We start from the raw sequence: 25,696 nt of genomic DNA on the forward strand, positions 1-25,696 counted from the left end.
GAAACCAACTTGTTGGTATTTCAAATATATACATAAATATACTTAAAGAGCAATCAGTTTCACCATAATATATAAAATCGCAAAAAGCTTCAGGTAAAGCATTCCCCTTCTGATTTAAACCACCCCAGTGCAACAGTAATTTGTGGGGCACTAGGTATCTGTGCATGGTTAAGTTTACGATCTGCAAATAATTTCTTAACAAGCATCTAGAAGTAATTGGCTCTTGTTCAGCCATATATCGTGAAGAGAGTTTCAGACTGCTCATTTTTATTTCGCTTAGTCTCTCAGTAAAATGCAACTGGGCACTTTGTGTCTCTCTGGGCACTATGTGTCTCTCTCTCTCTCTCTTTCAGTATACTGTAGACTTTCAGTAAATGGAAGCTCAAGGAACTGGGAAAATATGTTCCATGTAACAGCAGTTCCATTCACTAAGTGATAGATGAACATGGGTGCAGAATACAAGAATACAAGCCCGAAACCAATGCACATAGCAGAGGCAATACCATTTAATGAAGCAGTAGCTTTACCGCATATACTCGCACAATGATCGCACTTTTTGTTGTTGTTTTTTTTTTCCAAAAAATTGACTCCAACTTCGAGATGTGATCATTACGCGGGGTAAATTTTCCGGGAAAAAAATATTCTGAGCACCGGAAACGCAAAAAAGTCACTAATCAGAATTCTTACGGTAGCTATCATGAACATAACCAAAAATAAAAGTAAATTAAGGATTATTTTTGTAATAAAATGCACGCATTACGCAGGAGCTACATGCATGGCACACTGCCCTTTTATTTTTTACCTCTCTGACCCTTTAACGTTCATTCAGACTCCGAAGCATCACTGGTGTCAGTGTCGTCGCCGCACAATTCCCTGTCCCACAGAGACTCGTCTTCCATTCCGTCAAGCGCTTTAGAAATGCCAGTGACAGTCCATTCTGCCGCATGAAGCGCGTCGTCCAGCCGGAAATGGCGCGGAAGTGCTTTGTGGCTATTCCCAGACTCCGGGAAACTGTGCACGTCTGCGTCCGTATCATGTCTAATGACACTGCATAACCGTCCTTGCGCATGTCCTTCATGTATTCGAGGACTGCCTTTTCAATGTCAGGGAACTTGCCACATTTGGGTCCACGGAAAGGCCATTGCGTGCTGTTAGTAGCCATCAGCCTGTCGCGCTGTTTTTTCCCAATATCGAATCCGGATTTTGTCGGCGCCGAAATGTCTGCCGGCAGCGCAGTTGCCGTGCTCTAGCGCGTAGTCAAGTGCCTTCAGCTTGAACGCGGCATAAAAGCCCACATATTGCCCCATGTTTCTTGAAACGGTTCTTCAACAGACCATCACAAAGCAGACACACACGCACACACACACACAAAATGTGGTCTCGGGGGGGGGGGGGGGGGGGACATTGCTGCGGGATGAACACAGGTCGACCAACAGGCGGCCGCCTCTGTAACAGTGCGGGATGTCAAAGGAACATGGCGGCTGACAGAGCGAAGCACTCCGTGAAGCGAAGCCGCCGTATTTTTTTTCTTCTTTGCGTCAGTCATGGAGGTTGTGAGTACGTCACACGCGTCGAAACAGTTTCTTCCATCTAAATAAGGAATGCTTTCATTTAAATCTGTATATTTATGGCATTAGCATAGTGATGCCCGCTTTCAGATCATAGAAACAATGATAGGTGCATTCAGCTAGACTTGGCACATGACATGTCGATGCGGCAAGTTCAGGGTGCGATCATTACGCGGGGAAAAAAAGTCGAATTTAGCCAACAAAATTTAGGGGTGCGATCATTATGCGTGTGCGATCATTACGCGAGTAAATACGGTATTTAACAGGTACCCGTTTACTGAGAATATGCTGTACTTTCCAGTGCTGTTAGCAATGTGCATGCAACTCAGAGCCATTCCCAATTGCAGGCGTGAAGGTTCTTCTCAGGAAGTGGAGGTCCCCGCGAGGGTTCAAAGCCCAGTGCCCACTGAAGAGGCAGTTACTGCTACCATTACCCCTGTTGTGAATTCAACTCCGGCTGCTCCTACTGCAACGGCACCAACAGTACCAACACCAGCTGCAACAGCTACCGCACAGTCTGTGTCCACTGCTGTAGGTGTCGTATTTTATTGCGTGGTTTCGATATCCAAAGGCACAAGGGCCAAAGAGCGCCATGACGTAGTGGCAGAAACAGTTCTATTGTTGATACAATAAAGCCTCGTTAATTCGAAGTCTTTGGGGCTGCAAGAAAGCTTCGAATCAAACGGGTTTTCGAATTAACAGAATACACAAAAAGTGTAATGCAAAGAACTTATAGCTATTCATAGTAATCGGTGCTCGTAGCTTGCTGTGGCAGCTAGCTTGTGGCTCCAAAGGTCATGTTTTCTAGCAGTACCTGGTCTTTATTTTGCCACGAACATAAAGGAACAGAGGACTCGCTGCTGCCACTGAAAAAAAAAAAAAAAAAAACGAAGACGCGGTAGGGATCGACTAAAGTGTGCGCCTGCAGAAAACCAAACATCTTCACTGCAAAACAGTAGTGACACGCGGTCAGCATGTTGCCTCCTCCTCGCTGCGTCAGCACGTCATGATTCTACCATCTTTTTATTATAATTATGAATTTAGTAATGGCCAGTATGATGGATGAAGCTCACGATGTGATTTAGCTGGACAAAATGATCTTCGAAACTTTCGAACATTGTTTTCGAAGTAGGTGTTGCTGGCAAGAAGCCTGCCAGCAGCGCAAAGACATGAATTGCTGGAGCAACTGGCGATTGGAGGTTCACATACATCGCGATTTCAGCTAAACTGTTCTTTATTGATCCCAGAAAGAATGGGTAAACCATAACCCGCTGACGTTGAGAGAAACATGCGATAAGCTGCTGGCGTGTCACCGCCGTGTTGCAGTGAAGCATGGCTCGTTTTCTGCAGGCTCATGTTTTGGTTGACCACAAGACCTTTTTTTTTGTTTGTTTGTTTTTTTTGCACCAAAAGTAGCAAGATTGGGGTGCTTCAGCTACTACTCATTAGTATCAATACGTTGTATTGCCTTGTGGCAATTAATGCCGTCGTACCGTGGATTCACTGCGAAATATGGATGTAGAAACGGCACATGGCAACCTAAGTTATCGAATGAACCCGTCTGGTGCCGGCCGCTGCTTCAAATTATCTGCTCAAACTTGCATTGAAAAATACCAGACCGCAAAAATCCTTCGAATGAAGCGGGATTTCGAAATAACCGAGTTCGAATTAACGAGGTTTCACTGTTCTTTCTTTGATCTAAGTTCTACGTATCATTTTTGATCCGGATTTACTTTCTTAATGACCACTTATATAATGTCTACTCCGAATGTTGTTGCTAGAATCATTTGGGCATTTTTGTCTTGCTGTCCTCCATATCCCCATTCAGTAGTGTGATCGACATTTTCAGCACATTATTTCTACGGAGATTTAGTCTGGAACAAGTTATTTTTTGCTTGGAATTCGACCTATTATATGATCTTAAACTATAATTGAGGTTTCACCATAGCTTCTTTGATAGATCTTAGGTGCCAACACTCACGTACATGAGTTCCCTATTCTAGTGCCTGCCTCTGCGTTAATAAAAATGATGTTGACAGGTCACTCAGAAGACTGCAGCAGTTGCTGAAGAGGGAGGTCGCAAGCTGACCTATTCGGAAGTGGCTGCCATGGCCAAAAGTAGAGCTGCGACGCAAGCTGTGCCTGAGCAACCTAAGGAGCCCACAAAGCCAGGTCTTCGGAACTCGAGTGAGCGCTTTTTTCCAGTTGCCGGGCACACAGATGCCATCTTGTTTTGAACTGCTAAGGCGTGTATCTATGGATGGCAAGCGGCATCTCTGAAATTTTAAAATGTGAAAAAGTGCTTATTCATGCTGCTCCTGCTTACAAGAAGTTGTCTACGCTTTTTTTGGATGCAAAAACAATCGGCACGCGCAGATGCTACAGTTCAACCCCTTTATAAGAGAAATGCTCTGGGCAGCAATTTCCTCTTATAAGCAGGGTACCTCATATGCATTTTCTTATCAACCCCTATTTTGCTGTAGGAACACTGGTGTCCTTACATCAGTGTCTCTTGTAAAGTGGTTTGGCTGTATCTTGTTTCGAACTGCGTGTGTATCTCGGGTGCCAAGATAACATAGCACCAGAGATACACGCATGCAGAGCATCTCTGGCATATTGAAATAAAATAAAGTGCCTATTCACACCACTCCCGCTTACAAGAAGTGGTCTGGGCACCGCTTCACCATCTTTCAATGGAGAATCAATCAGCACAAAAGGAAGATTTCACTCAGCACTTCCTGTCAAGATCAAAACGCGATGCGGGAATTGTGACTGACAGTGCGCTGTTTTCAGATGGCACAGATTTCCATCTGCAGCAAAAAACACAGAGCTTCGTCGCTAGTTGATGATGTAATCAAAAAAAAAAATTTAGCGCAGTAGAAGTATGACTGCGTTTATTCAAGCGCGACACCAGGTGGTTTGCTTTACAGCAGTGATTTGCATGCAGTATGCCTTGTTATGACTGGCAGAGCAAGGACAATAGCCCTGCAAGAGACAGTCATAGGTGAGCCCTGCCAACGCGGTCTGCGTCCTGCAGCAACGCAAGAGGCGTCTGTGTGCGCCACTTCGAACGCGCATCGTGGTCACTGAGACGCGCAGTCGGCGTTCGATAAGAAGCGCTTGCACGGACGAGTGTATCAAAAGCGCGTCAAGTGTTCGCTCAGTGCTCTCTCTCTGGCCTTCGCTTGGGCTTGTCATGTCTCATGTAAAGGCGCGTCTCGACGCCTAGTCTATTGAACTGTTGTAAAAATGTTAATAAACCTTGTGCTTTGTCAAGAAGCCTCGCAAAAGCTCTCCTTCCCCGTCGCCTGGATGATGCCAGCGTCCTGCTCTTCAGTCACATCAGCCTGTAGTATGCAGCACCAAATCATTGTCGTACTCTTTCAGAGGCTGCATGTCAATACAGTAGATCTCGTTGCTACGATTAAAGTTTATCATTGGTGAAAGCGAAGCCGTCAGCAGCCAGGACATCCAACAGTGGGTGACGGAGGAGTGGCTGGAAATCTCTGCTAAGTTTTCTCCTGTGGAGATCTTCAACGTCGATGAGACTGGTCTCTTTTGGCAAATGTTGCCGAGCAAGACTCGACATTTGAGATAGTACCGTAATTACTCGAATCTAACGCGCACCTTTTTTCCGGTTAAGCGAGTTCATAAATCGCATGCGCGTTAGAATCGAGTACGAACCAAAAAATTGCGGTCAATCCACATAGAGGAGGTCGTGGGTCAATCTATTGCCATCGGCAAATCCAAAATGGCCGCCCCCTATGTGCGTCGGCATGGCGCGTCGCCCATTTCTGCCTATGTGTTTCTCATGTGCGGCACTTTGTACGTGTGCTGAGGAGTTCGTCATCTAGTAGTGCATTAGCATCGACGGCTTGGAAGGGCCGATTCCAAAAACTCAAGTGCACCACGATGCCGCTTTTAAAAGAAAAGTCATCGCGTGTGCCGAAACTGACGGAAATCGGGCCGCATCGCGGTCGTTCGGAGTTCCCGAAACGTGCGTGCGGGACCGGCGGAAACAAAAGCAGAAGATTGTCGACAGCAAAGCTTCACGCAAAGGCTTCAGGGGACCACAGCAGGGTCGGTTTGCGCAAATTAAAGAGCTGCTCGGCGAGTATGTGCTTGAGCAGCGAGCGGCACAGCGGCCCGTGACGACAGAACTCCAAGTGCGGGCTATGCAATTAGTCTTGGAAAAAGGTCTAATGCGGAGCCAGTTTAAAGCGAGCAGGTGCTGGCTAACTAACTTTATGAAAAGGAAAGGCTTTTACCTCCGAAGGGGAACGTGCATATGCAAAAAGTTTTGCGGAGGAGTACGATGAAGAGCTTCACAGTTTTCAGAGGTTCGTCCTAAACTTGCGGCGCAACAACGGCTACCTGCTTGGGCAAATCGGGAATGCCGATCAGACGCCTCTTTACTTCGACATGCCTGGCACCACAACCGTCGAGAAGAAGGGGGCGAAGCAAGTTCGCGTGCTGACATCGGTCCACGGTAAAACTACCGTGACGGAAAGCTCTGTTACACGTCAGATGGACACAAGCTTCGCCCGTACCTCATATTTAAATGGAAGACGCTCCCGAAAGGAGTCGTTTTTTCGAGTGGTGTGATCGTGCAGGCCAACGAGAAAAAATGGGTGCGCGTTGCAATCGATGTCTCACTTTTTTTTTTTTTTCCCCGCGGTGGAAATCGGGTGCGCGTTACAATCGAGGGCGCGGTAGAATCGAGTAAATACGGTACGTGTCTGGGGGCAAAATGAGTAAAGTTCGCCTGAGCGTTCTGTTGGAGCCAGCAATGATAGGTCTTGGAAGCTCCAGCCCTTTGTGATTGAGAAAGCAAGGGCATCGTGAACTGTGAGCAGCTCCCCGTCCACTACGCCTCGAACAAGAAGGCGTAGATGACGCATCAGCTGTTCAAGGAATGACTATAGCAGGCGACTCCTTGCTAAGCTGCTTGTCAACCTCCGCATGGGCACTGAGCTGAAGGTTGACCTTCTTGGTGCCATTCAAATAATCACAGGTGCCTGGCGAGACGTGAAGACTGACACAGTGGTCAACTGCTTTCTCAAGGCAGGCTTCGAGACGGCTGAACTCGCAAACCAGTGAAGACCGCAACGACGAGCACATAGACGCATTTCGCGAGTTGTCCCTCTTCCCAGCAGCCGTTCCACCCGTAGCGTCTGCAAACGATTTTGTGAGCGCACTGCAATGTTCAGGCCGTTGCGAGCCTCGCTGAGGAGGACATTGTAGCTGCGGTCGTAGGGACACCCAGCATGCCCAGGCCGAGAGATGAAGTGACGAGGAGGATACTGTGGCTACACACGCGTGATCCACTACTAAAATGGCGATGGCGTAATTCGTCGTTATTTCGACGACAAGGAGAGAACAGGATTGTCGCACCTGGAAAGCCTGGATAAGATCGAGACGCGTTTTCAACTTCATTTCGAAAACTGAGGAGCAGGCCCAGATAAGCTTTTTTTTTTTTCATGCAAATAAAACATTCTGCTGTCGCGTGTGTGCGGAATCAGTTGTCATTTAGAATGTGCCTATTGTTGGTTATACTCTATCAAATTTTTCATATATCGAACCAATTTGCAATCTCCTTTGAGTTCAGTAAGTCCGTGTTTGACTGCACTGCGATACCCTTTATAATGCAGATACTCGTGGCTCTGGCGACTTGCGTTATAAGCAGGCTATGTAAGCTGCACCTCGAGATTTTGTTTACTATTAAATCATGGTGTTGAGGGTGAATGAATGACCCTTCTTTGCAGGTCATGGCCAGCGGCCAGAGCAAGCACCAGTGGGTCAGCCGCAGAGGGGCCCTGGCCGGAGGATGGAGCCCCGTGCGCACTCGCGCGACCGTCGATCTGCAGCCGCTGGCTCCCACAGACACCGCAGCCCACCAAGTGAAGATGCCCATTAACTGTGCAAGGCTTGATGTGTGGCCCTCGCAGCCACAACGCTTATCCTCGCCACCACGCGAGGTGCCAAGGACATCATTTGCCAAAACGGCCTCGGCAGGAGGTAGTGGCTCCCAAAAAGGGTACTGTGCTGTGCAAGTGACGACAGTATTTGTTGATTTTATGACTCTTGTCTCTCCATTCACGTCGCGCGCGCGCACACTGCCCGCCTCCTACCAATCACCTCACGGTCGGTCCGGATGAAAGAACATTGCTCCTCCTCGCTGTGCGAGACCTTCAGTGTCCGCATGGGAGGAGCACTTTTGTTCCTGTTCCAAAATGTTGCTGATGGTGTGCTTGGAAGCCATGTGTGGCTACACCACGAGGCTTTTCCCAAGAGGAAGGTACCAACGGCCTTGCTTGCTGCTGGCCAATATGCAAGGGTGGTAGGTGACGGACCACAGCACCTTCCACCCACTCACCACGGGCTCCGCCGCAACCAGCATGATAACAACATACGTGCTACAAGACTTCACGCGTGCTGGGCAGTGGCCAATCGGCAAAGGACTGCGTGAAGGCATGGCCGACTTCTCTAAAAGGGGCTGCCCAGGGTAGGGCTAGTGACGAGACAACACTGGCACTTCACGAAAAGCCTGCCCTGCCCTCTTGGGGCATTTTTTTTTTTCTTTCTTTCTTTCCTTATTTTTATTTGTGATCACATAAGAGACCCGACATGATGGCAGGTAGGCCATTGGTGTTCTCCAGCACTGTTCTTGTAGGAGTGTTACTACCATTCAAAACAACGGAGTGGATAGCTTTTTTTTTTCTTTATATGTTATTGTCTGTGTTTGTATAATCTTTGAAAGCCAATTGTTACGAACAACATCCAGAGGCACCTAGATGTTCCAAAGTGGTGGTGCCCACCTGCACAGCATAACGAGCTGTGTCACATATTTGCGGCATGCTGCCCATTAAGTGCGCATCTCGCATGCTTCCCGTTTGTTTTCCTGGCGGTCTTCCGTCTCCTGTGTGAGCTTGTCTGCGGGATATTTCTGTCGTCAAAGCTGTGTTTACTGGCAACCGTGGTGCGAGGTGCCTGCCCCATTATTTTTTGTCTTTTTGTAAACAAAAAACTGTTCGCTCGCAAAGTTCTTTGTAACACGGTGTTGCCACGGCTGATGTCGCAGTGCATGTTCTCTCTCGCATTAGTACCACCTGGTTTCTCAACGAATGTATGCTTAGCTTGCAGCATGTTATGCAATGTTGCGGTACCAATGCACTATAGCCGGCTATGAAAATGAAAACATAAAAAGCCAGTTCAAGAGAAAAAAAAATTGCCTGCCATGTAGGATTTTGATTTTTACTACAGCTTATGGTGACAAGTTTGCACAGGCAGGCTTCAATGTGAATCGAGACCAGGGTGTGAGCAAAGGCTAATGTTGAGAGAAAGTGTGCAGTGCAATTTTCAGATTGAGTGGAGTGTGCTATGCCAGCAGGGCGTTTTGGGAAGCTTGCACATACAGTTGGTCAGCCCTAAGGGTTCTTTCTTTTCCTTTATTCTTGATTATTGCAGTTCTTTTCCTTGCGGGTATGAATGTATTTCATCTGTCGCCTCAAATTTGTGAAGAGGTCCACAAAATCGGGATAAAGCAAGCGCACTGCAAGTTTTTCTTATGTTCTGTTCTCTCATTTTGGTGTGCCTAGTGCAGCAACAAATGCGGGTTTGCTGCCATTTCATCTGCGGATTTCATTTTCCTTCCCTCTCCCATGTTCAGAGTGTGTTTATTGTGCTCATTTGGTTTAGTAATGTTTGTATGGTCTTGCTTTTTTTTTTTTTTTTCCTAATATGGGAGATGGTGTTTTTGACGCTTGATGAAAGGGCCTAGTCAAGACAGAGTTAGGGAAAGGCAGAAGACAGCCATTAGGGCCTTATTATTATTATTATTATTTTCAATTGTGTGTGACAAAAGCAAGAAGTGTTTTGGCAAATGGCCCTAAAGGCAAAATGTAACTTTCTTTGACCGGCCTCCACTGAAGCCTAGATAGGAGGATGGCAACTGACGAACGAAATGTTCAGATTGTTTGTAAATAGTCGCTTTTCCTTCTCACTCCCCCCCCCCCCCTATTTTTTTTTTCCTGAAGCTTTCTCTGACATTGAAAGAGGGAGGGGTGTAGCTCACCAATAGGGGCAGAGTTGAGCGTAGCTGCACAGCACGGGCGAGCACAGGCAAGGGAGTCCGAGATTTTTGGGCGCTTAACTACTTCTGTTGCGTGCAGAGGGATAGAGGGAGAGAGAGCTTGGTGGGCATGTTATTATTGGAGGATATATTTTTGCGATGACCGCACTGGGCGTACAAGAGACCTCACTCTCTCTCTCAGCGCATTTTTTGTCAGTCCAAGTGCCTTAAGTTTTTTTCTCGGAGCCTCCCTGGGCCGTCTCCTGCCGTCACGGGGGTTGTATTTTGCTGTTATCTTCCGTGTCATTCAGTGCCCATGCCATGGACCTCCTTCACTACCCCTCTCTAAGTTTATTTGCATCGATTATTTGTCTTCCCCAATTTTGTGCCCGAGATTGTGTATGTTTTGCAGCAGCACGTACTCTGCCTTTCCCTCATTATTCAATATTTTTGGTAACCTGCAAAGTATGATTTGGACTGCTGGGTGTATAAATTAATAAATGCAAGCACTAGGTCTACTCAGGTGTACTGTTTCTAAGAAAATGCTCTGCAATATACCTGTGAACCTTTCAGTCTCATCAAAAACAGCATTGTTTGGAGCTTCTCTGGACAGCGGAACATACCTCAAAATGCTGCTGCATGCGCCAAACATGCAAGGAAACTTCTTCCACAGCCAACATTCAGCAATATGCCACATATTTGCTATGCAAAGCACCACACGGTAATCTTGCATAATTACATGAATCTGAGCATTGTTTAAATGGGACCTGCTGGATATTTTTTGGCACATCGAAGAGCTGCTGGCAATAACAGCACATAAATAGTAGTGGACTAGCGCTACGCTGGGCAGACCTATCGCAGTGCACAATTCTGCTGTGTGAGCATCGTACCTCACATTTCGAGTTAATTGCATGCAGTGGATTCTTCTAGGTAGCTTTTCCTATCCTTGGATACTATTTGTGTGTGTGCGCGCACGCGGAAACATCTATCATGTGCTTGTTTTTTTGTTTTGTTTTTGATGGCCACATTTAGTGAATCATGTGCATATGTGCAATATTTCTCCTGGATTCCAAGAATAGTAGTACGGCTGGTCATGAGTAATAACTTTAGAGCAAAAGTTTGGATCACTTTGAAATCGATCTTCCAAAGCATGGCAGGTTTTGGCTCTTTGCTTGTTTGTTAAAGATCAGGGTACTGAGCTCCAAGATATACTAGATAACTTCTCCTGCTCTTCACTGATTCGTTCGAGCTTGAGTGCATCGTATCTTTGATAATCACTCTTACTGATTAAAGTTGTGTAACTATTATTACAGGTACTACAGTGTTACCATGAAAGGTTGTTGTGCCTTGGTAAAAACCTATTGCCTCAGCTCTGTGCACTTAATAATTCGTCTAAGAACAAAGAACTTGTACAGTACAACGGCTGCATTTATTGTAATCTTAAGTTGTTGCACTGCTTGAACACCCCAAGTAGCTGACATCAGACCACACTATCTTCACTGTCATGAGGAGATAACTTTTTTTGTGTGTGTGAATGCTAACGTGCTTTGTTTATTGTACTCTCAAATGAAATATCAGTATATTGGTCTGGCAGAATGTTCTGTGTGTACGAGGTGGACAAGCCAAAATATGTGGGGGGGGGGGGGAGAGGGGTTACTCCGGAAAATGCTGCACTGGACAAAGTCTCCAATTACAATTTGCGCTTGAGAAGTGTGGTGCTCACTAGTGGCGTCCTAACTAGGGGGTGGCACATCAAGCCCCATCTTTCTTTTCAAAACAAAAATTCTATGACCTTGATGCTCACCTGTGGGAGTACATCATGCTATTCACGCTCTGCTCGTCGCAGCACTAGTCCAGTTAGTTTTGGGTACCCTATAAGGTATATAAATACATATTTAAATATGTCACATGGAAAAACCAAGTGCATTTAACCGACCCTGAATGCCAAGTTTCGCTGCCGTGTTGTAATGTGGTGTTGATCTATGACAAATTGTCAAAAAGGAAGTTTGTGCAACCTAGTTCCAAAGCCCAGCCAGCCTTCAGACACTCGCATGGCTCGTGAATTATTTCCACTCACTATTATAATGGTACTTGCTCTCTCAAAACTGCATGAAATTGCTGAATTGTAATGCTCCTATAAGAGTTTCCTAATGAGTTCATGTTTTTGCAGGAGTCATTCAAGAGGTAAGTTTGTTCAACCTATCTATGGCACTAATTGCCCTCAGGATGAGTACTCTGGCCTGGTATGAAATTAAAGACCCTATATCTAGGCCTACAGTTTGTTTGCTTAAACAAGGGCAAAAAAGGGGGGGAAATTTGGGAGGAGGGGGGAGTACAGCATAGTGCATTATTGCTAATCAGCATTTCTGTTATTTTATTTGTGTAAGTGCTGCGAAAGTTTGGCGACCGCAAATCATTGGAGCAGTGTTGTGACAATTGTAAGACTGGGTACATCAAGTAACCTACTTATATGCACATGTTGACTTGTTATGCTTAAATGCATCCCATATAAGGAATACTAGAATAACTTGTTTGAAAATATTAATGGCCCAGAGTGCATTTGTACAACTAACATACTTCTATCGGATATGTTTCCTGTGTGAAATTTTACCTAATGCAAACCCTAGTCTGTGTCGCATGTATAAATTCTTGGCGATGCAAGATTAAAAGATACCCTACAACGGCACACTTCTGCAGAAGTTCTTAACACACCAGGCAAGTTTGTTTTCATTTCATAACTTCTTTTCCTCTTGGCTTGGGCTGCGAATAGCACTCGGCTGCTTACTGCTCAATTTATATGATTGTGCTACAGAACAAACCTGTTGGCCACTCCACTTTGTGAATGTAGATAACCAGTGAGCTGTTCAGCACAGGACATGGCAGTTGCAGCGAGTCTCAAAACATTCGACATGTACCCTGCAACCATATATATATATTGGTTCTGTTCAACAAGCCTTGAATTAAGCACGTGCTGTTATGAGGTTTTCCTCGGCAGCATGGTACTTGGGCATTTTCGTGCATTATCCTTTTTTTGCGACATGCATTGTCTGGCTTTTCCCCTGCACTTGGCATCTTGTGAACCATACGTGTTTTCTACCCACGTGTTCCCTTCATTTTCAGCCGGCCTGTGCCTAGAGGGCGTGCTTGTCCAATTTGTGTGGCACATGTGTGATGCACTGGAAAAGTTCACAGAACCTTAGCCGCGCGGAGCTTAAAGGAGCACTGACGTCAAATTTACTTATGCCAAGATTTTTGCGTCGGCGAGTAGCTATAGACTCCGTTGCAGCGATTCACGACCTAAAACGCAACTGAGGAAAGAATAACTATCACTTTTATTGATTTATATCACTGGGATCTAGCACTATTCAAAAACGGTCGGTAATCCCGCCATTTCTAGCGCTGGGAGCACCAGCAGGGGCGCTACCTCGCGGTTACCTCCAGATCAAGCCACAGCTGACCACTTCTCCAAAGAAAAAAGTGACGTCAGGCTCAGCTGCTCCGCAAACATTTCGTCTGCTAGGCGGACACATTCAGTCATGCCTTGTCACCTGCATTGCTGTCGTCGCCGTACAAAGTTTCGACTCGGGTTCAATACGATAGTCTGGAGCTTGGAATACCCGCGATTCGCGACGTCGCGAATTATTTTTCCTTCGATCGACCTTTGCAGAACGGTGATTCTGAAATGGACGCCGTTCCAAGCAGCACTGCAGAGGTGCCCGAGGATGCACGCGTCAGCCATGTTCGTTCGTGTGTCTCAGCTATATTGGTGTGGTTTGTCGCGTAAAGCACTCCGATATATGCACAGGGGTCAATATAGCTACCGCGAATGAGCATCAGCGGAGAAATACAATACGTTTCCTGCTTGTCAGGTTCTTTTTTGCGCCTCCAGATAGCCCCACCTATCCAGCTTCTCGTGGTTAACACGCCATTACCACTTTTACGTGGACGCAAGTCTACAGATGAATTAAACTTCAACGATACCTGCGTGTAACTTGTTAGCGGTGATATCTGAATACACGTTTGTAGCTTGCGGTCGTGTTGATGTGTACCACATACGTGTTATGAAAATACACCCCGATTGCGCGTTTTCCGTGCTTCGAACTAGACGACTGCAACTTACGATTCCCCGACATGCTGACCGACAAGCACGCGTTTAATCATGCTCTTTCGATATTCTTTTAAAGATGGTCTTTATCTTGATCATTTCGCGTAATCATTCAAACCGGTGCGATGAAGATCAGACGCGACAAGCCACGGCCGGGCTAGACTGCACCTGCGCGCGCTTGCCCGGCCGTAGACGAGCGAGCACGAGCGAGTGCGTTTCTGCACTTCGGCGCCACGATAAGAACACTCGGATCGTACACGTCATCGCTACTAGGGCTGGTAGGTGTTCTGTGCTAGAACATCGTCGCTCAGGATCGTATTTGTGGGACTTATCACACCGAACACGTAGCACTAGTGTCGATGTCGCAGGGCAGTCTATTTTCCGTTTTTTTTTTAGCTTTTTTTACACTGTTTGACATCGAATTCAAATGACTTCCACGCGACGTATGCCGTTCAAATTTGGCCAAGAAGACCTATGCATACCAAGCTATCGAATGATGGGCACATCTCGATCTTGAAATTTGATGTCAGTGCTTTTTTAATAGGTGAATGAGTGGCGAGGGAACTGGCAGAAAAATGCTTGTTCTCTAAATGATGAAAGCTGAGGAATAGTGCCAAATGTGAGCTAGGCTAGCAGAACACTAAAATTTCAAATCTATCAATCTTCCTGCCAGTAGAATTATGGCATGAACTATTTGCAGTAATGGCGCAAGGGAATAAGTTGAGGTTATGCAACAGTTTTTTCTGTCTTATGGAGAAGGTGAATATACATTGGAATGCCTTCTATGTAGCAGTATATTGTGCTAGAGCAGGGGACTGCTCGGGACGAGGTTGAAAAAGTGAATTTCAAACTGTCAAGCCTCTTTGGCTGGATGGATAGATGGATGGATGTGGCTGTACCCTTTAAATCGGGCGCCGGCTAACGCCACCTAGCCGTAATACATAGTGAACTAATCATTAGATTTATATTTTTTTTCTTTAAATATTGAGGTTGAGGATTCGTACTTTGCAGTGAAGGATTTAATTTTCACTCGTGCCTTGACTTTAGCCACCAATCAGATAACCTCTTTCTCGTTAAGCCTACCCGCTTAAAGTCTATTTTGCCCTCCCTGTCCCTAAATCCCGGTGCTTTGAAAAACTCTGCGTCATCATCATGAACTATAGGGTGAAGCCCTTTACAGAACATTATCAAGTGTTCGGCAGTTTCTTCTTCCTCTCCACACGCACTGCATGCTGTGTCTACCCCTTCGTATTTGGCCCGATATGTCTTGGTTCGCAATACTCCCGTCCTGGCCTCAAACAGTAGAGAACTACCCCGAGTATTATCATAGATCCTTTCTTTGGCGATTTCCTGCTTAAAAGTTCGACAGATCTCCAGTGCGGACTTACTAATCATGCCAATTCTCCACGTGCCAGTCTCCGTTTCCTTCACTTTCTTCTTAACCGATAGTTTTTTTTTTTTTTTTTTGGTTTGGCCACCTGCTGTTTTCTAAGTATTTACCGTCAATTTTCTGGTTCGCTTCCTCCATTTTGTACCGACATTCTTCATGTACAAATAGCTGAAAACCTTCCTAGCCCAACGCTCCTCCCCCATTTCCCTCAATCGCTTCTCAAATGTTATCTTGCTGCTAGCTTCCCTGTCCTCAAATGATGTCCATCCCATATCACCTTGTACTCCCTGATTTGGTGTATTTCCGTGAGATGCTAAAGCAAGCCTACCTATTCCACGTTGTTTAATTTCTAATCTTGATTGAACTTCTGATCTCATGCACAAGACCGCATTGCTGAACGTCAGCCCAGGAACCATTACCCCTTTCCACATTCCTCTCACAACATCGTACCTATTACAATTCCACAGTGCCCTATTTTTCACCACTGCTGCATTCCTGTTACCTTTAGTCGTCACGTATATTTCGTGTTCCCTTAGGTACTCGGTCCCGTTGCTTATCCATACGCCCAGATATTTGTATTTATTTGTTATCTCTAGCGTGACTTCCTGTACCCTATAAGCTCACAACCTTCATTATCATTAAAAATCATGTCTGCTGATTTTTTCTTACTAAATCTGAAATCTAACCTATCTCCCTCATTACCGCAGATGTCCATCAATTTCTGCAAATCTTTCTTGTTGTCGGCCATTAGCACTATATCATCTGCGCACATTCATGCTGGTAGTGCCTGATCATTGAGTTTTCCTTGTTGGACGAAAGAGAGGTTGAAGCTAAGTCCACTTCCCTCTAATTTGGTCTCTAATACCCGTGCCACACGGGCATAGAAAATGACATTTGGTGGCGAAGGCCTTCAGTTTCCGAATGACATTTGTTTCGCCGGCGCTGCTACACGTCCAAAGCGAATGACATTTATTTTTGATTTATTTATTTATTTCAACATTCGGGATGCTGAGGGCCGTGGTAAAAAAGCCTCTAATGGGCTTGACTGGGACCACGACCCCTTACAAATGGGCAGCATAGGCAACACTTTTACTGATGATGTCGATCACAGCACCTTCTAAGTGAGCATTGAGTGAATAGCAATAAAAAAATTATGAAGCATTTACAAGCTTCATACACATCAGATAATCATCAAATGTAGAAATAAGCGTATTACGCTTTCCTAAGTTTTAGTTTCTTGCTTTGTTTTACAACGTTGCAGCCGACCATAGCAACCTAAGCCAACACTAGTCAGATCCACAGCGTAAATAGACACAAAAATTGAGAAGCGTTTCATTATCAATACTTTATTTTCTTCGTATAACGTTCAAAGCATCTTTTTAAGACTTTAGTGCAAATAAAAGGCAGGAAATTTTATTTTTAGCTCAATATGATTTGTTTTATATACTTTCAGGTAAATCGCACTTCGCGAGTTGTGTCGTCGAGAGTAGGCATTTCTCAGTCAACTGAGTTCTGGCGAAGGCAGTTGGTGGCGAATGGCATTCGGATGTATGCCATTTTGTTCGCCCGTGTGGCACCGCGCGAATGGCAATAAATCCGAAGGCATTCTGGGGTAAATGCCATTTTTTCTGCCCGTGTGGCACGGGTATAAACCTTGTAGGTACCTCATGCAGCGCCACGCAACGCCGGATGGGTGGATGGATGGATGTGGCTGTACCCTTTAGATCGGGCGGCGGCTAACGCCACCTAGCCGTGATACTTAGTGAACTAACCATTACATTTATCTTTTTTTTTTTCCCTTTAAATAATGAAGTTGAGGATTCGTACTTCGCAGTGAAGGGTTTAATTTTCACTCGTGCCTTGACTTTAGCCACCAATCAGATAACCTCCTTCTAGTTAAGTCTACCCGCTTAAAGTCTATTTTGCCCTCGCTGTCCCTAAATCCCAGTGCTATGAAAAACTCTGCGCCATCATCCTGAACTATAGGGTGAAGCCCTTTACAGAACATTATCAAGTGTTCGGCAGTTTCTTCTTCCTCTCCACACGCACTGCATACTGTGTCGACCCCTTCGTATTTGGCCCGATATGTCTTGGTTCGCAGTACTCCCGTCCTGGCCTCAAACAGTAGGGAACTACCCCGAGTATTATCATAGATCCTTTCCTTGGCAATTTCCTGCAATTCCTTGGCAATTTCCTTGGCAATTTCCGACAGGTGACGCCGCGTGCCGTCACGCAGCGCCACCTGTCGACGCAGTTTTGAGTAGTGCAAATCCCGACTCCCTTGGCTGCGCAACAAGGTGCAACTACAGCGCAAAAAACAGCGATTGAGCTAAATATTAGGCGCATTTCAGCATTGAACTCCTAGAAAAAGAGCTACGAGGTTTTCTCCGCTAGTTGGGCGCGTCACCTCACCGCCGTGAAGTGCTTGCTGGATCACTCGCCAGAACGACGGCGAAAACCAGAGCAGACTCAACAGCTCCGCGCTTTACGAAAAAAAAAAAAACAGCCGACGCTACAGTTGCGTTGTGAATTGCTACGAACGTGAAGGACTTCGTTTTGTTTTCCGCAGCTTTCGCGAAGGAGAACTGCGAGAGCACTGCACATGGGCTGTTGTGTTGGGTAAGCGAATCACTCGCGTTGTCTACAGCCGTTCGCGTGAGAAATTGTGATAATGGAGGCCTCCTGTTGTTGTTTTGAGTAGCTTTGATATCGTAGTAACTTTGATTATAAAGCCTAACAGAGCCTCTGACCGCGGTGTGCACAGTGCCGCAGTAGACGGGTGACGCGCCCGATAACGCCGCGACTGCCGATAACCTGAACCTTTACACCATTACGCCTGAGGGCTTTCAAGGCTCCAAGTTCCAGCTTCATCTGTGAAATGCGAACATGCACGTCATACAGGCAAATCGCAAAATGATCATGACCACAATAAGTTTTCTTTTTTCTTGCCATTGGTCTCCGCAATTGCCCAAGCTATCTCGGAGGCATCGGTTTTGCATTTCGTAGTACACCGAGAAAGTGGACATGCATACATCCCCGTTTGCAGTATATACAAACGAATGATAATCGTCAACAGGACATTCTAGCACCCGTAATAAAACAGTTCAGCGCACAAGAAGCAAGAGATCGGTGGAGAGTGCAACTGCAATGGCGAAAATCGCCACGGCTATTTGTGCCGAATAAAGTGAACTTCGTACGACTGATCGTAAGATAGATTGCTCGTGTATGCACTTCTTCGCTTTGGCATCATGTGTACACCCAAGTTTAACACATTTAGGCGTTACAGAACGAACGTCGGAGTGCTTGCCTGTAACTCGATGTCATGCGATGCTCGCTTGCGTGCCAGTTGCAGTATGCCGAACAACTGAAACATCTTTCGCATTGTACCCAGTTTGTTTTGATGAGTTTCTTACTTCTCTGAAGCGATGTTGTATTGAAGTAAGAAGCTTGCCAGGTCCTTGATATTCAGGAAACCGCGCCTAAAGGCCAACGAAAGAGAAGGGCCTATGCACGTTCGCTTGCGGACGGCTCGCGTTCCACTACCCATTTATGGCTGGCGCGTCGATGTGGGCGCTTATGGCGGCGTTTTTCGCAGTGCTGCTTGGGCAAAGTCTGCTAAAAAATTCCAGTGGCGGTGTTGGCATTGGTTGGGAGATGAAAATCGTTTTGTCCACGACCGAAAAATCTCGGAGGTGCGTATAAAATAAGAATTTTTGGGTCCGAGTGAAGATCGGACCCAGGCGGTCTGCGTGGCAAGCAAGTGTCCTACCACAAAGCCGCAATATTTGTTAAAATTGCTTTGATTAAAAAAAAAAGCGTTATCACTATATGAATGTCATGTAGTCTCGTTCACACATTTAATATTGCGTGTGAGAAGTATTGAATCGTGCCAGGCATCAGAAGATGTGAATTGAGTTCTGACATATTTATCATCATGAGCAGCAGAAGCACCAACAAAGGGAAAGTTGCGTACGTACGTAACAGACGCGTAGTAGGCAAAACGAATTATGGTGTAGTGGGTGCTCTAATTTGGCAATAAGCATGCAATAATACTTTGAAATGGCCAATATTAAGCTAGAGTCGTTCGTTTTTTTATGGCCCGGCTGAGGCATGCACCGTGAACCAAAGGAGGCTAGCGTTCTGCACTTTAAAGAGGAAGCTCAAGCGTCTTCCAATATTTAATTTTAGTGTCATTTGTTATAACTGTATTTGACTTTCCTTTGTTTCTTAAGCTTTATTTGCTGTGTTGCTACGGAAGTAATGTGAAATGTGAAGTGAAATGAAAAAAAAAAAAAAAAACTGACATTGAGCATAATTATTTGCAATGCCACTTCACGGCATTGCACATAAATGTAATGCATGACATCAGAGATTTTTTCGAAAACAAGACCTTCACATTTCATTACAGCTGAAGCTAGTTTTATGAAACAAAGGAAAACCAATGCAGCTATAACAAGTGACACTAAAATTAAATAAAAACCGGCCATATGCAGCTGTGACTTGAACATGGACCTCTTGAGTGGTAAGCAGGCATTCCTGCACCACTTTGGAAAAGCCACGCAGAACTCTAACGACAACCCCACAGAACATTGCAGGCTACCACTACAGTGCCACAAGTGACTTGACCTTGTTTCGGTTTCATTTTCTGTACATTGTTTTTGCAGCCACTCCAAGCATTCCTGTTCTAATACACTCTAGTAACAGCTTTGTTACAAACGATTAAGAATTGGAACATCTTCAGCAGTAATATAAGCTTTTTTGTGCAAAATACATTTTGTTAACATTTCTCCCAGTTAGCAGAGTTGTACCACTGCATCTTGAGCTTTCCTTTCGCTTTATATGTTGAGTGCAACTCTTCATAGGCCAGCATTCAGAAAGTGTATTGACCAATCATTGCTGGAATTCAGTAGCGAATTAACACTCGATTTTGTCAAGGCTTTACTTTTGGTATATTTGAAAAGAAAAAACAACAACCGAATTTTCCTCCCGAATGTAATGTTTTAGGATATCCTTGCTCTGTACAGTTATAGAATTAAAAATTTATAGTTTGGGTTCTTGCACTAATTGTGTTTTAGGTAAATGTAAACAGCTCCCACAAAATCCTAGCTTTTATAAATTCTCACTTCCGAACATTTTCTTGCATGCACCATGATCGAGAAATTTTGTTATATAGAAAGAAAAAAAATACTGCCTTTGTCCACATGAAAAAAAAAAAGTCAACTACATTATGTCTTGCTATGCAAATCTCCACAGTGTGAGAATCACTTTGCCGTCCCCTTCTAAAGAAGTTGAACTATTATAGTCGGATACAGCTTTAGAAGTCGGCAGCATTTGCCTCTTCAAAGGCGGATGAATACAAGCCTACGCCAATGGGGGTGCACAACAGACTGACGTCATCAGTTGGACGGCTGGTGACAGACTTTGGAGAACATTGCAGAGCACACGGCACGGGATTATTTCATTACTCGCGGAGGTGATAAGCTGTTGTGCTTTGGTCTGGGCAAGGCCTCTTTTGACTTCTCAAGTTGTATCCGACTATAGTGTTTTCGCACTCTGTTGTACTTCATAGTGTTTTCAGCTCGCATAAGAGGTCTCTTTCAGGGAAATGTATTTGTTGCAACACAGTTTAGAACCATTCCAGCCATGTTAGGAGCACAAAGCCAGTTTCTAAAGCTTCTGTAGGCAGAATTTGTAATGTTGTAGAACTACCCAGGTTTTAAGAGGCCAGCCAATGAAGCAAAATGTAAATGTCTACAAGTGAACTTGTTTATTCATTAGCATTACTTCTCAAATATTTCTGTACTAATTAGTGGTGGCCCTCATTCTTCTCATAGTAAGGATGGTGGTGCTGTTTCGGGAAAGCGTAGTCGTATGCTTTCTCTAAAACAACCGTTGCTACAGCCAGTGCTAGGCCAGGCTTCAGTCCACGTGAAAAAGCATTCTTGAGAAGGGTCAAACTGTTGTTCTTCGTGTACTCTTTGTAACGCCACACTTCATTCCTGAAATGCACAAAAAAGTTTTGTTGCACTTGCAGAGACTGAAATAATTACACCATGAACAAAAGACATTTACGCATTCCTAAGTCTGATGTTGCATTGCGGCAAAATCTGGGGGAGAATATATCTTCTATGTCACACTCATGTAAAGTTGTAGTGGCTACTTTGCAGCAGCTGCAGCCTTTTCTTTATTTATGCATCCAAACCTCGCATAAGGAAAGGACATGCATAATGTCATTACAACATTGGACTTTGCATGTTCACTTAAGAAAAGTTAGATGAATCAGTTCACTGACCACTATGAAAATGTGGTTCAGGCTACCTTTAGGAGCAAAACATTAAATAATGATACAAAAGTGAGGAAACGAAGCACAGCAAGCCTATTCTTTCATGAGTTCTCACTTTCCACCCTTCCTTGAACATTATGTTGTATGAACTCTCATAGGCAATCTACCTCGCTTTCACGATACCTTTCAAAAAGCTAAACCAATCATAATTTCAATTTCTGCACAACGCTTAACAAACTGCGAAGCCACTTATCGAGACAAGTAGCAGAAGAAGTTGATGATTCCTTGGCTTCCGAGGCATAAAATTAAACTTAGCAGGCATGAATGTGGCTATGAGGGACACTTTTGTGTGGAACTCGATATAACCGTTTTTTTTTATTACACAGGGTCTTTAAAGTGCGCACAGTGCTCTGTAAATGAAGCAGGACGGCGAGTTGGGCAAGTTTGTTGATGTTTATCATGAAATAAAGACAAAGCAACAGGATGGACAATTTTTGTGTCGTCTGTCGCACTGTATTTCACTCAGTAAGTAAGCCTGCCACAGCAATGTGGCTTCGAAATGCGAGGATCCAACTCTGGCAGTCAGCATCACAATCGAACAGCTACTGTAGCGCACACTACAGTGTCCAAAACAACACAGCATTGCTGCGGTTAAAAAGCTACAGAAAGCGACAAAGTAACTCTGTTCCGTGAACCTCGCCGTTGCCAGCTTTCACATTATAGCCAGCTCATTTTTCTGTGCCGCAACTTACTTGCGCGTTCGTATGGTTTCATTCGCTGTTTCGATTTGCTCAGTACGTTGCACTACTGTCGTAGCTTCTGTGCCACACTGCAGCTGTTCCTTAAGTTTAAAAAGTTTTCATCGACTGTGCACCGCTCTTTATTCTCAGACTCTCGTAGATGCTTTAGACGCACAGATGCGCCCTTTTACACAGAAATAGGCGTTCTGTGGTAGAACCGACGAAAGCCCAACGTACCTCATCCAGGGGTCCTTGAGGCCCTCTTGGGCTAGGGTATCCCTCATTTTCACCAGCCTCGGGACGTCTTCGACTTTGTAAATCCTGTAATCTGGAATCGCCGGAGGTTTCGGTTCGTGATGATGGCCATGTTCAGTAAGGTCGCCACCCATAACTTCTAGTGAAGTGGTGTAACCTTGTCCGGGGACGACCGTAGAGAAACTAAAACCGCCTAAACGTTGATCAGAAAAAAGTGAGCGTACACAACACTGTAAACGCAAAGCCGCACTATCGTATTTTTGAAAAAGGCAAGAAAAAGTATGTCGCCATATTTTTTACAAATAAAAAGTAACTTCATGAAGTGTAAATATTTATTGTATTTTTATATGTTTATATGCTATTTTTTAATGCTATGAGAAAGAGTGAACGTGCGGCGGTGTAAATGTTGACATATCAGTGACAGCTGTTTGTCTGCTGCACCGCTAGCATCGCCGAAGCTACTACCTCGAAGCTCGCAACAAAACCGAGGCAGCGGAACAGTATCTGTGCGTGACGAATGTGCGTGGTTTCGAGAGTTCGGACTTTGAAAACTGCGCACTCCTTTTCGTACCAGGTTCCCACGACTGCGTTCGAGAAGCTCCCACTCCGAATTGATGCTGCCTGCTTACTATGAGCGCTGAAAGAGTGTAAGTGCTATACAAGATACATCTGGGCGGTGTTAAAAGCGGCCCCTCCACCATTTAGATAAGCACGGCGTCAGGGTGGATTGGCTCGGTTTACTGCAAGCAGGGGGGTTGTGCCGCCCGGCCCCGGTTTAACACGACTGTTTGCAGTTACCCGTTTTTATTACTGTCTTTCCTCTCGTCGACTTGCTGAAGCTCTTGCATGTCACATGATGTGCGTTAGCTGACTCACTCGTGAGCCGAGTACCTTGCCAAGCGCCGATAAGTGGACAGTGCTCTCATTTCAGGTTCAGCTTGCTGAGCAGCAAACCTTCAAGCGAAATCTCCCAGTCGCCGGAATATGCCAGCTTCAGAGCCACCATCCCTCAAAGGAAGGTTCGTTTTTGAAGATGCATTTTTTTTTTCAACTGTCCTTTCACGCCCCATTCTCGTGGAAGAGGGCCTCTCTTATTATGTACTACATACGTACTTCGATGCCGCGCGAACTTCTCGAGCTTTCTCAACATATTCACCCGGTGGCAGTGCGCATGTGCGCCGAGTGATATGCTCGGCTGCAAAGATTGAGACATGATTGATGCACATTTGCCAGTTGCGGTATGCATGCGTAATCAGGACATGTACTACCTTGTTTTCGACATTTCTGTCAAAAACATTGTTTTTGTTACAATGTTTCAGCTGTGGGGACACTGTTCTTTGAGCATTGTGATATCTCTCTGTGCATTAGTCTGCAAACTTTTTTTTTTTCTAGAAAGGGGCATGAATGAATAGCACACTTAGCTGCTGCAAGGGTAGTGAGGTGCCTGGCCGTGACGTGCATGACATGCTACATGTCATGTTGACTAGACACCAGCTGGTGTCACTGACTAATGAATTCTGCAAATTTTCAATGAATACTACTCATAGTTATGTCATCAACATATATACGTACGCTGGTAGTAGGACCTATCAAAATGTGACTGATATGCTGTCCTTTCTTGTGAAGTATATATATATATATATAAGTATAGGGGAAGTTATTAGACCGCATTGTATTGTAAATGTGAAGAAAGGAAAGTGGGTGAAAAGATAACTTGCCGTGGGCAGGGGCAGGTACTGAACCGGTGACCTTTGAATAATGCATTCGATGCTCTATCACTGAGCTACCATGGCGGCTATCCTCCCAGCCACTTTATTGGGTATATTTATTTAGTTATTGGATACTGCGGACCAAAAACTGGTCCGAGCGAGACACGTACAAGAGGCAGGATATAAATACAAAAACACATGTGATAACATAAGAATATATCACGAGAAATAGAATTGAAAACTTGTACTAATAGCACGCATAAAAGTTAACATGGCAAAATATTAGATAAAAAGAAGCATAACACAAATTGACGGTGCCTATTTTAGCTCTAAATAGCAGAAAGTTGGCTGAAATCAGTCGGGCAGTTTCACTCTGACACAGTACGCGAAAAAAAAAATTTTGAATGTGTTGATTTGGCAAATTACGGGGTTAAAGAATGGCCATGATGATAACGTGTATGCCTAATGGACAGAGGAGATACATATGCACTCGGGTCAAGGGCTAACTTGTGATTAACTAGCAGATATAGGAAGTTAAGGCTGTTCCTTTTTCGTCGTAATGAAAGTGTTTAAATGTTGTTAGCAGTCATGAGTTTAGTCGGTGAGTCGGTAAGTTTGAACTTGGAATAAGCAAACCTAACAGCCTTTCTTTGTACTGCTTCGAGTTTCTTAATGTTGGATTTAGTAAAAGAGTCCCATACAACACAAGAGTATTCTAGTTTTGGTCTTATGTGCATATAATAACTAAGTAGTTTTATGTTAGAAGGAGAATTTCTAGGTTTATGTTTTAGAAAACACAGCTTACGGAATGCAGAAGAACATGCATTGTCTATGTGAGTGTTCCAAGACAGGTTATTAGTTAATGTCACGCCTAGATATTTGTAGTTTTTTACCTGTTGTAGTGAGGATAAGTCGAGGTCATAAGTAAAATGAAGGGGTGTTTTTGAACGAGCCATGCAAAGATAAACAGTTTTTTGTGCGTCCAGTACCATACCATCGTCGCTACACCAGACTAGTCCTTATTAAGGCGTACGTTCAGGTTCTCTTGATCATTAGAACAAGTAATTTCATGAAAGAGCACACAATCATCCACGAATAATCTGATTTGAGTTTCTGGTAGTACCGTGTTTACAATGCCGTTTACATAAATTAAATATAACAGCGGCCCCAGGACACTACCCTGCAGCACGCCTGATGTAACAGGAAGAGAGCTCGAATTGCTTTATCTATTGAAACAAACTGTGAACGTTCTGACAAATAGTGTTGTATCCAGAAAATGAATATGGCGGGTAGATTGATTTCCTCAAGTTTTGTAATTAATTTGTGATGAACAACTTTGTCGAATGCCTTGCTAAAATCAAGGAAAATGACGTCAGCTTGACCATTTTTATCCAGTTTCTGCAAATGAATGAACCACTGAGACTAACTGAGTTACCGTTGAATAACCTTTTCTAAAGCTATGCTGAAAATTAGTCAGCACAGAGTTTTGCTCGAGAAATTCCACAGTGCATTAGATATTACATGTTCGAGCATTTTACAAATTGGTGATGTTAATGAGATGGGAGGGTAGTTTTC

At 44.6% G+C, this 25,696-nt stretch overlaps 3 protein-coding genes across 13 annotated transcripts in view; 2 read left to right on the plus strand and 1 right to left on the minus strand.

Moving 5' to 3' along the window:
- LOC142815450 (uncharacterized) overlaps nt 1-8,061 on the plus strand; it is a 78,389-nt gene extending 70,328 nt beyond the window's left edge. For all 9 annotated transcript variants that reach the window (XM_075894142.1, XM_075894143.1, XM_075894144.1 and 6 more), the window contains 3 exons: nt 1,916-2,099; nt 3,608-3,755; nt 7,334-8,061. In XM_075894142.1, the coding sequence (XP_075750257.1) occupies nt 1,916-2,099; nt 3,608-3,755; nt 7,334-7,485 (484 nt within the window). In that variant the 3' untranslated portion in view covers nt 7,486-8,061. The remainder of the gene's footprint in view (nt 1-1,915; nt 2,100-3,607; nt 3,756-7,333) is intronic.
- A 9,562-nt stretch (nt 8,062-17,623) lies between these two features.
- The window catches only part of LOC142761600 (maspardin-like), a 31,652-nt gene continuing 23,579 nt past the window's right edge, over nt 17,624-25,696 (plus strand). Inside the window, exons 1-3 of one of the 3 annotated variants that reach the window (XM_075894137.1) lie at nt 22,842-22,918; nt 22,987-23,059; nt 23,344-23,431. In XM_075894137.1, the coding sequence (XP_075750252.1) occupies nt 23,043-23,059; nt 23,344-23,431 (105 nt within the window). In that variant the 5' untranslated portion in view covers nt 22,842-22,918; nt 22,987-23,042. Of the gene's footprint in view, nt 17,754-22,841; nt 23,060-23,343; nt 23,432-25,696 lie in introns of those variants that run through there. The other 2 variants (XM_075894138.1, XM_075894136.1) reach the window with 2 other exon arrangements.
- On the minus strand, nt 20,879-22,647 carry LOC119188151 (NADH dehydrogenase [ubiquinone] 1 beta subcomplex subunit 3). The gene is made up of 2 exons (XM_037436064.2): nt 22,395-22,647; nt 20,879-21,133 (listed from the first exon to the last, which is right to left on the minus strand). The coding sequence occupies exons 1-2, from the start codon at nt 22,544-22,546 to the stop codon at nt 20,941-20,943; spliced, it is 345 nt and encodes a 114-aa protein (XP_037291961.1). The 5' UTR covers nt 22,547-22,647; the 3' UTR covers nt 20,879-20,940.

Source organism: Rhipicephalus microplus, chromosome 1 (genome assembly GCF_043290135.1).
Source record: "Rhipicephalus microplus isolate Deutch F79 chromosome 1, USDA_Rmic, whole genome shotgun sequence".
NCBI lineage: Eukaryota > Metazoa > Arthropoda > Arachnida > Ixodida > Ixodidae > Rhipicephalus > Rhipicephalus microplus.